The sequence below is a fragment of the Diadema antillarum genome, unplaced genomic scaffold (assembly GCF_040938485.1).
Source record: "Diadema antillarum isolate AM-2024a unplaced genomic scaffold, OU_Dant_1.0 seq00000015_RagTag, whole genome shotgun sequence".
Taxonomy (NCBI): domain Eukaryota; kingdom Metazoa; phylum Echinodermata; class Echinoidea; order Diadematoida; family Diadematidae; genus Diadema; species Diadema antillarum.
The window spans coordinates 1,755,115-1,768,093 of record NW_027271135.1 but is presented as its reverse complement, the minus strand read 5'-3'; the positions used below and the strand labels follow the sequence as shown (position 1 = coordinate 1,768,093).

At 36.5% G+C, this 12,979-nt stretch overlaps 1 protein-coding gene across 1 annotated transcript in view; it reads left to right on the top strand.

The window, feature by feature from the left end:
• LOC139725099 (pregnancy zone protein-like) overlaps positions 1 to 12,979 on the top strand; it is a 49,085-nt gene extending 36,106 nt beyond the window's left edge. Inside the window, exons 22-32 of the mRNA XM_071636185.1 lie at positions 389 to 481; positions 1,212 to 1,388; positions 3,313 to 3,554; positions 4,252 to 4,326; positions 5,056 to 5,230; positions 6,131 to 6,354; positions 6,756 to 6,995; positions 7,527 to 7,666; positions 9,753 to 9,930; positions 10,775 to 10,877; positions 11,629 to 12,979. Of these exons, the coding sequence (XP_071492286.1) occupies positions 389 to 481; positions 1,212 to 1,388; positions 3,313 to 3,554; positions 4,252 to 4,326; positions 5,056 to 5,230; positions 6,131 to 6,354; positions 6,756 to 6,995; positions 7,527 to 7,666; positions 9,753 to 9,930; positions 10,775 to 10,877; positions 11,629 to 11,681 (1,700 nt within the window). The 3' untranslated portion in view covers positions 11,682 to 12,979. The remainder of the gene's footprint in view (positions 1 to 388; positions 482 to 1,211; positions 1,389 to 3,312; positions 3,555 to 4,251; positions 4,327 to 5,055; positions 5,231 to 6,130; positions 6,355 to 6,755; positions 6,996 to 7,526; positions 7,667 to 9,752; positions 9,931 to 10,774; positions 10,878 to 11,628) is intronic.

Sequence of the window (12,979 nt, the reverse complement as noted above, 5' to 3'; positions counted from 1 at the left end):
CTGAATGCACCATAGCAATATAAGCACCGACAAATTCTGAATTTGCCCCGAAGGTCAGTTATAATCAATGAGGCCGCAGGCCGAGTTGAATAAAACTGCCTGAGGGCAAATTCAGAATTTGGAGGTGCTTGGTACTTGTTATAGTGCAATAAGATGTCATGCACTATGTGTTATAAAATAGCATACATACCCAGGCGAATCATACGAAAGCCTAGATCACTTAAGATTCTACACGTACGTGCGTGACGTGTCTAGACAATACCAGTTTCTTTGAACTTGTGACCTGTGTAGACATATATATATATATTGTTTCAATTCAAATTCTAGATTTATCTATTCCTCTCTCCCTCTCCTTCCTTCGTTCTGTTGACCCTTATGATTCTGGTAGATGAGGGTGATGAACCATATTCAAAGATGGTGACTCTCGCCCTGCCAGAAGTAATTGTTCCAGGATCTGCACGAGGAAGAATACAAGTTATTGGTGGGTTTGATGCGATATCATTATTAGTGTAATCCTTTATGATTTGTATTCACTTCCCGACTTTTTTTTACCCCAGCTGAATCGTATCATCTTTCTCTCCAAATAATAATCATAAAATGATTTATGCAGGCCTACACAAAATATAAGTCTGTTTGGATGCAAAACGGTAGGATCGAAAACAAATTAATCCATGTGATCGCTTTAACTTGAAATATTCACTTTGTCATCTTCTAGATCACTGTTCGTTTATTTTTTTTTTTCATTTATAAATCATACCATTTTATTTAAATTTAGGATCCATAATGTTCATCTTGGTTTCTGTCACTGCATAAATTGACATATGAAGGCTGCATGTTTGGTGATTGTAATCACCATTTTCTGTAAAGAAAATAATGATTTGAAAACGTATATTTGCCTAAAGATACTTACGGTTACGTAGACAAAATGTTTTTTTTTTTAAATTTAGTATCGTGTCACATGTCTGGCAGTTGGAGTTATGAGGTGGTCATTCAATTACATAAATAGAATTAATGATTCTTCAAATTGCACTGACTGCTGTGTTCTACTAAACAGTTCTCTATTCCTTGGTTTCATATGTGTTTGGGGGTAAAAAAAGAAATACGCACAAGTAATGGTCGAACTTACCGTAGTTGCAAAAAAAAAAAAAAAAACATAACAATCTAAAACATCCTCGTATGGCAAGAGTATAGGCTGTGATCTTTGTATACAGGCGATGTGATTGGACCCGTCATGAGCAACCTCGGACAACTGCTCAGGATGCCCTTCGGATGCGGGGAGCAGAATATGATCACCATGGCACCCAGCATCTTTGTGATGCATTACCTGACGGAGACAAACCAGCTGACCAATGAGATATCATCAAAGGCCTTGGAGTACATGGAAAGTGGTAAGTGTATTTTATCATTTTCTTTGAAGAGAGTGTGTCGAGTATGTCCGTTAAGTCGATCTCAATATACTTAGAGTTGGTATGTGTGTAAAGTGTGAACACGTCCCTTCACCAAATTGAAAAACACTACAGGGTGTCTCTAAAAAAAGTAAACCCAACTTCAAAGGCAAATTTTCAGAAAACTATAAAATATTTACACATCATTTTTTCATGGTTAGATAGTCCAATAAGTCCTCTGTCCAATGATACCACGTAGGTTATGTAACTCTCATGCATGACTGAGCATGATTCAACTTTAATAGTGAATGGGTGTGAAATCATCACTGTGGCAAGTTCCGTGATCAGCATACTTTCTCACATTGTGCCAGATGGCTCTTTGTGTTGGAGGCTGCCTGTCGGGGAACTGCACCCGAAAAGCCTCTTGAACTTCCACGAAACTTCTTGTTTCCTGGTATCTGAGTTACCAGGAATACTCTCTGCTCAATTGTCAACTGTACCATGTTTGGAAAGCATGTGAAGTGTGCCTGTGTCAAGAACAACCTTTGCTGACAAAAAATTAACTTCAAATATGCCCTGAATGCATGACAATAGCAATAAATAACTTGCCACAGTGATGATTTCACACCCATTCACTAAGTTGAATCATGCTCAGTCATGCATGAGATTTACATAACCTATGTGGTATCATTGGATAGAGGACTTATTGGACTATCTAACCATGAAAAAATAATGTGCAAATATTTCATAGTTTTCTGAAAATTTGCTGTTGAAGTTGGGTTTACTTTTTTTAGAGACACACTGTAGAATGGCAACGGATAGCAGCACTGCAACGTTGAGCAGTGCTGACTCAGTATCCTGACGTTCTGTTAATTCACAAAAGGGACATTTTCTTGTAATTAAAATAATTCATTTGCAGCATCTATTGTTTGTGCTCGGTCATACTATTACCAGGAGACTCATTGTCTGGACTCTTAGTAGAATAAAAGAAGCAAATGCATTTATACTATATCAGTTGAGGATAAACTGAAATAGATCCTAGAGCGACCGGTTACTGTGTCTCATGGGTGTATTTGATAATTTCCACATTATTTCTTGTTCCCCAGGTTCTCACTGTGATTTGTTAAGTCTATTTCAGCGTTTTCCTTGCTTTTGAATATAATATTCATTTAGCGCTTAATACAACATGTTTCGAAGCGCTTTACAATGCTAAACAACCGAACAAACAACCAAACAAACAAACATACAAATCAGCTTGGAATAACAAATAATTTACTACAAATGCATACATAATCATTAATTCTGCTCTAAAAATAAATGGGTTTTAAGTTTCTTTTTTTAAGATTTCAACGGAGGTGGAGGTCTGAATATGAGTAGGGAGAGTGTTCCAAAGAAGGGGGGCACAAACGGCGAAAGCACAGTCACCATAACGGTTGTGGGTGCAGGAGCCAAGTTTAAGCTGGGTTGCAGATAATGATCTTAGGTGCATGTGTGTAGCCAGTCTGGGTTTCGATGAGATCAGATATATGTTCATATACAAATGTATGTTGAATAATTAGGAAGGACAAAATGATAGAGAAGGGCGTTCCTTGCTACCATGACAAAATGTGTATTGTGTCTTTTTTTCTTCATTATATCATTCGTGCATAAAATTCTATACTTTACATTGTATTCCACTAAACTGTTCTTATCAGATGAATGAACAAAAAATCGACAACTTTGAATCATGTCTTTTTTTTCTTTGATAATGGAAACGAATTAACTATTTAATTAAATAAAAAAATGATAATATTAATGAAGACACGGCTGCAGTTATAGGGAATGATCGTACTCCGTAAGTTAGCGGTGATAACCATTGCGTTTGTTGTCCCTCCCAAATTTCAGAAGTTATTTTTTTACGTCGAACCTTGAACGTTCTATCACAAAGGCTACCAGAGAGAGCTTAAATACCAGCTGCCAGACGGGTCCTACAGTGCCTTTGGGACCAGTGATGGGGTCGGCAGCACCTGGCTCTCAGCATTTGTCCTTAAGTGTTTCAGCTTGGCCAAGGAGTTCATGGAGGTTGATGAAATGAATCTAGGGAGAACCCAGAACTGGCTCCTTCGACACTCCAGAGACGCACAAGGTTGCGTCATCAAGCAGGGCCGAGTAATCCACAAAGAAATGCAGGTAAACCTATATGTGCCAAGTTTATACGATGTTTTCGTAAAGTTGACATTATGAGTCTTAGATGACATTTTAAAAATGTTCCTATGAATGAAATACAGTCAATACCATGTTTGGCCATGTTTGCAATCTACTGCAATTTAGTAAAATAACTTCCCAATTTTTCCTTTCAACTGCCTATAGTGCTTCCCGAAATTTCCACTTCAAGTTCTGTCACTGAATGATGCCAGTTGATTGCACTTTCTTATGTATACTGAGTGTTTGCATGGGAATACGTCTCGAAGAGCACAAAAGGAATGTAGACATAATGAACGAAGCAAAAGTGATGCCCATTAAAGATCTCCTGAGAAAGAGTTGGCTCGAATGGTCTGGTCATATATGCAGATAAGAGAGTGATAAAGATATCAGAAGAGTGTTCGAGATGGAAGTAGAAGGCAACAGCAAACGTGGAGGACTAAAATAGAGGTGATCCGTCACAATAGACTGCGAGCTACGCTGGCTTGATATGGGCAGGAGAGCTTGCAATGACAGATTTCGATCGAAGCACATTTCGTAATCTAATATAATTAGAAATCAGGCTAAAATTCAACCCGCTATCTGGACTGAACCACAACGGTGAAAGATGTGTGAAAGTGTGTAATTGCCCTCTCTGTTTGTAGTTTGAATCCATTCTTTCATAATACTTCTTCTCCCATCCCAGGGATCCGTCTCCAGCCCCGTTACCATGACAGCGTTTGTGACAGTCGCCATGTTGGAATCTGGAGCATCCCCTGATGTGAGTTGTTCGTTTGAATTGGTATACCCCCACCTCAAGTTATCAAACAATGGGGGTTGACATTAGTTCACCTGTGCTTACATCACTGCTAACATGCGTTTATACGGTGACCTATTTGTATACTGCTTTGATCCCAACCACATCCAGGTAATTTTTTAGTGTGAGTCTGTTTCACACTATTTGAGATTTGTGCCCGACCTGTGCTGCACTATAAATGCAAAACATATATATTTTTTTAATGATATATATATTCATATATATATATATATATATATATATATATAATATCTCTCTCTCTCTCTCTCTATATATATATATATATTATGTATATATGAATATATATATATTTTTTCTATTTATGATAGTCAACCTGTAGCAAGTATCTATATCTATCTATCTATATATATATATATATATCTTTATCTGTAGATATAATATCACAAAACTAAGGTACACAAGTAAGTTTTGCTATAAAATATGTTTGTTTGGGACTTTTAGCCAAATTAAAAAGAAAGAAATTGTAGTTGTACCTTGTAAATTCCTGAGGGGCCTGTATCATTCTTGTCAGTCTTGACCATTGTACATTTCTCTCAAGATAGGTTTTTTTTTCATATCAATGTTTAACGGTTTCGACACTGGCTAAACTTTACTAAGAGACAGACGATATCGTTTCGTGTATTGTAATGTATTTTTTAACATTTATTTATTCAATCCTTTTACCTCATGTAGGATCAAGATGTGATTCTTGGGCTGGAATGTATGGAACATTGGCTAAACACCACAGTTCCTTTTGACATGAACACCTATGCGCTGGCTTTGACTGGCTATGCTTTTGGCTTGGGCAACTACTTCTCCAGCCAGTCTCGAGCTCTAAGCCTCCTTAACGACAGAGCACAAGAAGAAAGTAAGCCCCTTTTTGTCACAAATGTATCACTTCAAGAAAACCTTGTGTGTCCCAGTAATGCTACCGCCTGTTATTGTTCTTTTTCTTTTCATCTGACCCATAATTGCATAAGCTTTCAATATATCCAAGAGCAGTAAGATTGGAGATGTTCACATTGCGAACTGCTATTTCGAACATGCATAAAACACATTTCTTTCATTTGATGTCTATCTTATCATCGTTATTTTTATCACATTTCTATTATTTCACGTGTTAGCTCGAAAAATATTCTTGCATTTGAGCCACGTCCTCACCCTATGCCACTTTTCATTTTACCTGCAGAATGGATGAGATCCTACTGATTTCTATTTCATAGCTATCGCCAATCCATAAATCGCCTACGAAGCTGAAAATGTTGTATCAAATATAACTTTTTTTCTGTCCTCATTTTGAAAAAAAAAAATGTATATTGTTATTTGGACCGTTTTGATAAGCAGCAGACTGTTTGAGACAATTCGTCAAGTTTCATCTTTCCTTTATCGAAATGAAGATAAACAGAGACATACGTCATTTAGACTAACCTCATGATGATTGGGAGGATGGCCTGAGGGCAAAAATCAATTAGATGGCTCTTTTCAGACCCGGGTTGCCCAACCTGGTGCACCCTTAACTGTCCAGTGTATGTTATGATTTTCGGAAAAAAGAAATGTGATATTGATATAATAACAATAATGTAGTAATAACAATGATAATGATATTAATGATAATAATAATAACAATAATATAAATGATAATGAATAAAAATGACCCACGCAAAATAAGTACAAGTACCAAGATTTTGTAATGAATTATTTTAAGAATATTCAGGCATGTTTCAATCATTTATATTTTCCTTTTTAAATTCTAACTCTATGTTCGAAGATGGGTTACGTTTCTGGAGCAGTGGTGATGCTGTCGAGAAAGAAGAGAGCTTGTGCATTCACCACTGCCATGCCGACTCCTCCGGTGTAGAGATAACTGCTTACGTTCTGCTGGCCCACCTCCACCAGAATCAGCCATTTGACGTGATCTTTGATGACGTTTTGCCGATAGTCCGCTGGCTGAATGCCCAACGAAACGCTCTCGGTGGTTTCTCGTCGACGCAGGTTAGACTTTTAGCGATGTTTTCAAGTTTTCTAAATGAAAATCAATTCCCTTTCCCACAGCACAGATATGAAGACTTGCATCACAAGTCAAGTTGCAAATTATGAAATTATATAAAACAAAATGACGACAATAGCAAAAGAGGAAATAGTCATAACAATAACGATGATAACATATTTAACAACTGAAGTAGTAGCAATATTTGCTATAAATAGAGTAATGGTAATCATTATTATTTACTTTTTTGTCATTGTTATTGACATAATGATCATTAAAGAAAGGGTGATGATCGTACTGAAGATGACAGTAGCGGTGAAAACACTTTGTTTAACATTGTGTAAACACGTAGTATAAGCATAATTTCCATTCCTTGGTCGCTTTAATGGTATTGAAACATTTTCAGGACACCGTCCTTGGATTGCAAGCAGTGGCTCAGTTTGCAGAGAGAGTGTATGGCCCTGATTCGTCGTTAGATCTGCAAATTGGCGTTCAAGCCTTTAGGTCGGGCTCCCGTGATCTCACGGAGGAGCTCTTTTTCGACATCGATAACAGCAACCACCTCGTGCTGCAGCGTGAAGACCTGCGGGAGGTTCCGGCAGATCTTTGGATCTCTTCAAGGGGAAGTGGGTGTGCTCTGTTCCAGGTGGGTCTACTGGACGTCTATTAACCCTTATTTTTCCAGAGACCCTTGATCAGATAGAACAGAAACAGATATTATTGTTTTATCATTTTTCCCCAAATCAAGGTATATGAGATGTAATCTCTTGAAAACAAACGACGTAATTGAATTATATAATTATGATGATTTTGATATCTTTCTCGAGTCAATGCCAGGATAATTTATCAAAGATTGTTACAAGCTTATACCACGAGTCATAAACTTGAAGTATCATTGCTTGATTTATGTTATGATTGCAAACTTTAAGTGAAAACAAGCATGTGTAACGAAATAATAAACAGAATTAAACAAATGCAACTTCTCAGTTATTTTCATTTTCTGTTTCAAATACCTTAGCATGTCATTCTTTACATTTATTGACAACTGTAATATATGGCAGTAAAATAGACTTTCAAAAGCAAAACAAAAAACAAGTAAAACAAAGCAACAGCAATTGAGAAGATTCAGAAAGTAAGAAGAATACTTTTATGTTCTTCTTTGGTTTATTTCGAGCAGGCTGAGTTACGCTATAATGTTCCAGTGGTTCCTCCGCAACGCCCACTATTCAACATTAGTGTGACAATCGGTGAATGGAATGGCAGATCCCAAAGTGACAGTACAACATGTGGTGACAGAACTGTGCATGTCTGTGTCAGGTTAGTTTATATAATTGTTCGCTTTAAGTCCTGTAATCCCTTCAATTGAAATTTTGGATAAAAAGAAATGTGTTAAAATCAGACGTTGAGAACAGGAAAATAATTTTACACCTCTTGACAATAGAAGGTACTCTTCTAGCAACCTCCGCGATAATCAATCAAGCTGTTTAGCGCCAGCGGTCTACGCTCGACCCATCAGTAAAGTCTGGATGCCACGCACTGACCAATAAGATCACTCCCTCGTGGCTTTTTGAGCCCCCCCCCCCCCCCCCCGACAGTTCTCACCATAAATCTATAACGTAAAAAATTTGTAGCGCGACGTTTCATGACTTCTTCTTTTTTAAAGTCTTGCCAAACTTTTGAGATCTTCGCGACGTCCGGGTATGCAGTTCTGAAGTTACGCAATATTTTGTAAGTTCATGTACGATCAAAAATTGCTCAAAAAACGTGATTTCGTGTACAGATAGAATGCCATTCCGTTTCCAGCCAACATTTATAAATGTGACATGGAATTTTAGTTAAGGGCAGATTCTTAAAGAGCAGACTCTGAACTTTAAAATGATGTATAACTCAAATCAAATTGACTCCCCTAATTTATCTAAATATTGGAAAGAAAGCCCATACTCTTGAAAAGTGTGAAATGAGAAAAGAGGTTCTGAAGTACAGGGTCTATTCAAGCGTTTAATCTTTACCAAGCCGTGCTACCTGTGCAATGAAAGGGACAAAACATAGGATGTATACCACCCGAGCAACAACAATGAATAGATTATCAGATTAAGCTGAAATTGAACATTTTTTTATAAACACATTCTGTCCATGATTAATGCAAACTTACAAATCAATAGAGTTACCCGTTCAAAAGTTAATAGACTTGAAAGTGAAGAATGTGTAAAGGAAATCAAGAAATGAAAAGAGGACCCTAAGACATACTTGATCATTCTATCCTCCCCAACCACCCCCCCCCCCCCACCAAAAAAAAAAGTTTGTAAAAAAAAAAAACTGCTGAAAACACCCTTTCCCATTCACGTTAACATCCAAAATCAAACAATAATGCAAAGGAAGGAAAGCTCTTTCAGAAAATGTGAAATAGTGAAAATTGACTCTGTTGACCTTTTCTTTTTTTTTTTTTTTTTTGAGTCGTCACATTCAATCAAGGGGTGCGACTTTTGGTTTGTTTTGTGACGCACGGTCATAAATGTACCATTATATTTACATTTACTCTTTAAAATCAATTGATTTCATGGCGTTCATGCTCGCAAAGTGTCGCCGACGATTTTCATCGATAGAAAAAATCATTAAAAGATAGTCGAAAACAATAATATACAGTAAAAAATTGTGAAGACAGTAAAGACAGACTGTTTATTCAATGGAAATGGAAATAAAATTGAATTGAATTGAATTGAAAAATTACATAAGTAAAAAAAAAACGATGCCACCATTTTTATTTGATGTAGGCACTACATTTAATAAGAATCCTTAAAATAATATGTAGACCAAAATTTAGCAGTTTTTGACCTAATTTTCAAATAAATAGCCACATTTTTGTTTATTAAAAAAAACTCAGGTAATGAATTTTTTTTTACAAATAAATTTGAGTAATTGCATAATAATTTCCAATTCTGTATGGTAGATTACACTGTGGGAGACTCGCTTGCCAATTTTATTTGCGATTACGTGACCAACGACCCAAAAGCATAGAGGAGGGGACTGAAGGACCCCCTTCCTCCTCCCCCTTCCCCCCCCCCCTCCCTCCCCCCCCCCCCCCAGGTCTTGCTAGGCATCAATTCGTGTATACACTTGTCGCCCAGTCTTATCTAGGGTTTAAAAAAAATGCCTGGTGACTTTGATGCGCTCCTGCATGACAAACATGAATATGACACTCCATCCGTTTCAGTTCAAGTGAAGCCTTTAAATACTCAAACGGTTAGGTCAAGGTTAACGGATTACTCGTGGGCATTGCACGACTAGACCAACGAAATAATCCAGCATTCTTCTTGTCCTCTTCCTTTATCTACTCATCTCTCTCTCCACTCTCTCTTTCCCTCTCTCTCTCTCTCTCTCTCTCTCTTTCTATCCCATCTGACAGGTACACAGGGAATGAGGTTGAGACTGGTATGGCTGTCATGGAGGTTAAAATGGTGTCTGGGTTCATCCCCCACGAAGATTCTTTGGAAACTTTCCGCGACAGACATGGCGCCGCCATTGGTTTGAAGCGGATTGACAAGTATGCCAACGGAAAACCACTGACCCTCTATTTTGATTCAGTAAGTTATAACTCCCGAACCGTGCCATAGAGTTTCTCCTTCTTTGTTTGCTTCTAAAGTTGGTTTTGTTATTTTGTGTTTTTTGCATTTGTCACCGATGTAATAATAACTTCTGTAGTTTGAAAGCTTGCAAAAGTTGATATATAATTACCATAAACCTTCAAACTTGTTAGCATAATCACATTTTTGTCCTATCAATGAGGAGGAGGAGATGGAGAAGAAGAAGAAGCAAAAGAAAGTGTGTGGAATTATTGATAGGTAGATTAGGCACCTTTTTTTTCGTGGTGACTGTTTTTCTATTCCATATTGGAATATCATGACATCAATAATATGTATTTAAAATGCGGCACGTTGACTGTAGCCTGCTGCATGGGCAGAGAGGCAGAAAGAAATATGTTCACTGGGACAGAATGTCCTTAAACAAGACAAATTTGCTTCAAAAGTCTGACCTTCTTGTCTTGCGAGTTTAAACAAAAAGACAGTAGCTACATTTTTCTTTGAATTCGCAATTATAGGTATAATCAGTGTTCATCATGTACATATCCTTAGGTTAGCTTATATAATTATTATGATAATATCCTTGAGTATTTTTTTTTTTAGTACAATGATAAAATATATAATGACATTTTGATCTGCACGTTAAAGCCAATCAGGGCATGAGACTGTCTAAACTCTCATGCCTTCCTCTCCATTGTATGTTTTCACATTACATTCTGTAGGGATGATACTTTCGACAAAATGTTTGGTCTACTTTGCCAATGTGATTGTATAACTGCATTTCAATTCTTACTTAAGAAATGTGATGTTAAAACTTTTTCCGACATCTTAACATTATATTACCCAGTTTGACAGCATAGATCGCTGCGTGCCCATCAAAGTGAAACAGGAAATGGTCGTGAAAGATGCCAAATCATCGGTCATCAAAGTGTACGACTACTACAAGCCAGGTAAGCTATTCTTTCATGGAGAAATTGAATTATATTTTGAATCGTTATACCAGTAAAGTCCATTATTTCGAAATATGTACGGTTAAATATGCTGAAACACAGCAACAAAGGGACCAATATTAAAGAAAATATGAAATATAGCTTGAGCTAATCCACGTAATTTAACTAACTAGTTATCAGAGACAATAGGGCTTGAATCGCGTCTTTGCTGTTTACATGCAAAGTACCGAGGATTTCGGTTTAGTTTCGGTTTTATTATCTTGTCCAACAGTCATTTTATATTTTCAAGCTTCTATTTGTCATCATGAATTTAAAATCATAACTGTAGTATTCGATTTTCTTGTGGAGTTTAGAGAGTGATTTATTCTTCTATTTTCTTTGTCGATTCGGGAAACATAACTACTCCAGTTTCTAGAAGAGCTAGTGTCGGTAGTTTTCCTAAGCTGCGTCTTTACTTGTATGAAATCAGAATGAAATTCCGAAATCTCAAATGTTGACGTGTAAAGCTATATTCTGGTTTAATCTTAGATAATACAACATCAATTATTGTTGATGTTTTGGCATTGTCACAGAACATGCCAAAAACACCCGAGACGATAGATTGTGAAAGCGAATGAGGTTTATGTGGGGCATTTATAACATCAGTGTTCAGAAATTTCTTATCATTTTTGTCTTTCAGTCAATTGTAAGTAATTTGTGATGAATCGAGGCTAAAATGTTGTTTCCTTTCTTTATTGTTTTTGTCCTTCAGACCTCGTCAGCTTTGAGAACTACCATCCCTGTGAACTGGCGAACGAGTTATAAAGATGATCTGGAACCGTAGGACACTCGTGCATGAAAATAATAGACAAAATGGTCACTATGATTTTCTGGCAGAGACAAAAGCTTAAATGCATCACAAGTGAGGCATTACTGAACAAAGGCCTACATACTTTGTACTTGAATTTAGTAATTTCAGGAGGGATGCTGAATTACACATGCACGTGACCGCATTTTAGTCGTCCCTAATGGAATGAAGTCACACCTTTTCTTGCAAAGCAATGAATTTAGCTCTCAGTGTGATGTTGTACAAAGAAAATGGTTTGCTGCTATGTTCACAGACTTCATAACATTTTGAAGACCACAATTCATTATGACAAAAATATTGTTGTTGATGTAATGATTTGATTGACGTGATATTGCCAAAACTGAGAAATAGCGACCAAGGTTAGCCATAGCTTTAAAAAAACAAAGAAAAAACAACAACATTAGGTTTTTAATTCGAACAGAGTTAAGCAATAATTTTTACCTTTGTGTTTAAGCACAGTAAAATAAGATGACATTCAGAAACACCTGGTAAAAATTAAAGTCGTAGACACAGTACTTTCTATGTTTTCTGTTTGTTGTAATGGAAACCTTTTCCAAGGTGTTGTTTTATTCTGTAAAAAAAAGAGAGAAAAAAAAAACTTGTCATCATGAAAGAATAGTCATCAAGGAAAAAAAAAAATACGACACTAATTGCCTGATTTCTTTTCTTCTAGTGGATGGCACAAATTCCTTTTGATCAGGGAGTTGATCACCAGTCCTCCCTGTTTTGATATTACAGGCAGCAAACGCCATCATTTTTTTTTTTTTCATACGAAATCATGACCATTAAAGGTACCGTTAGTTTCCAAGAATTTATTTGCCATTTGCAATCCAGGCTTTTCTTGGACACCCAAAATGTCCTCTAGAATATATGCAACTTGAAAGATATACAAAACCATGATCTTGCCTTTGAAGATTGGTGTCTTTCTTTTTATACTAATCTGTGTATTTTTCTTGTTGAATGCTTGAATTAGAACATGATGAATCTCCAAGCATTAGAGGATTATATGCTATTCGTTTTAATACACTATAAACTGTTATAAATATCATCTTGTACATTACGAGTATGCTGTTGAGAATGAGTGACTGAATTTGTCGTCACTGTTTAAGTATTTTGACGCAGTACATAGATAGATACGACACCCGTCAGTTGTTGGAGGAAGGTTAGATTGTTATTTCTTTCTTGTTGATATGAGAAAAATACATATGTAAAGTTGGACGATCTTGAATAAAAAGAAAATAATGACTTTAATGTA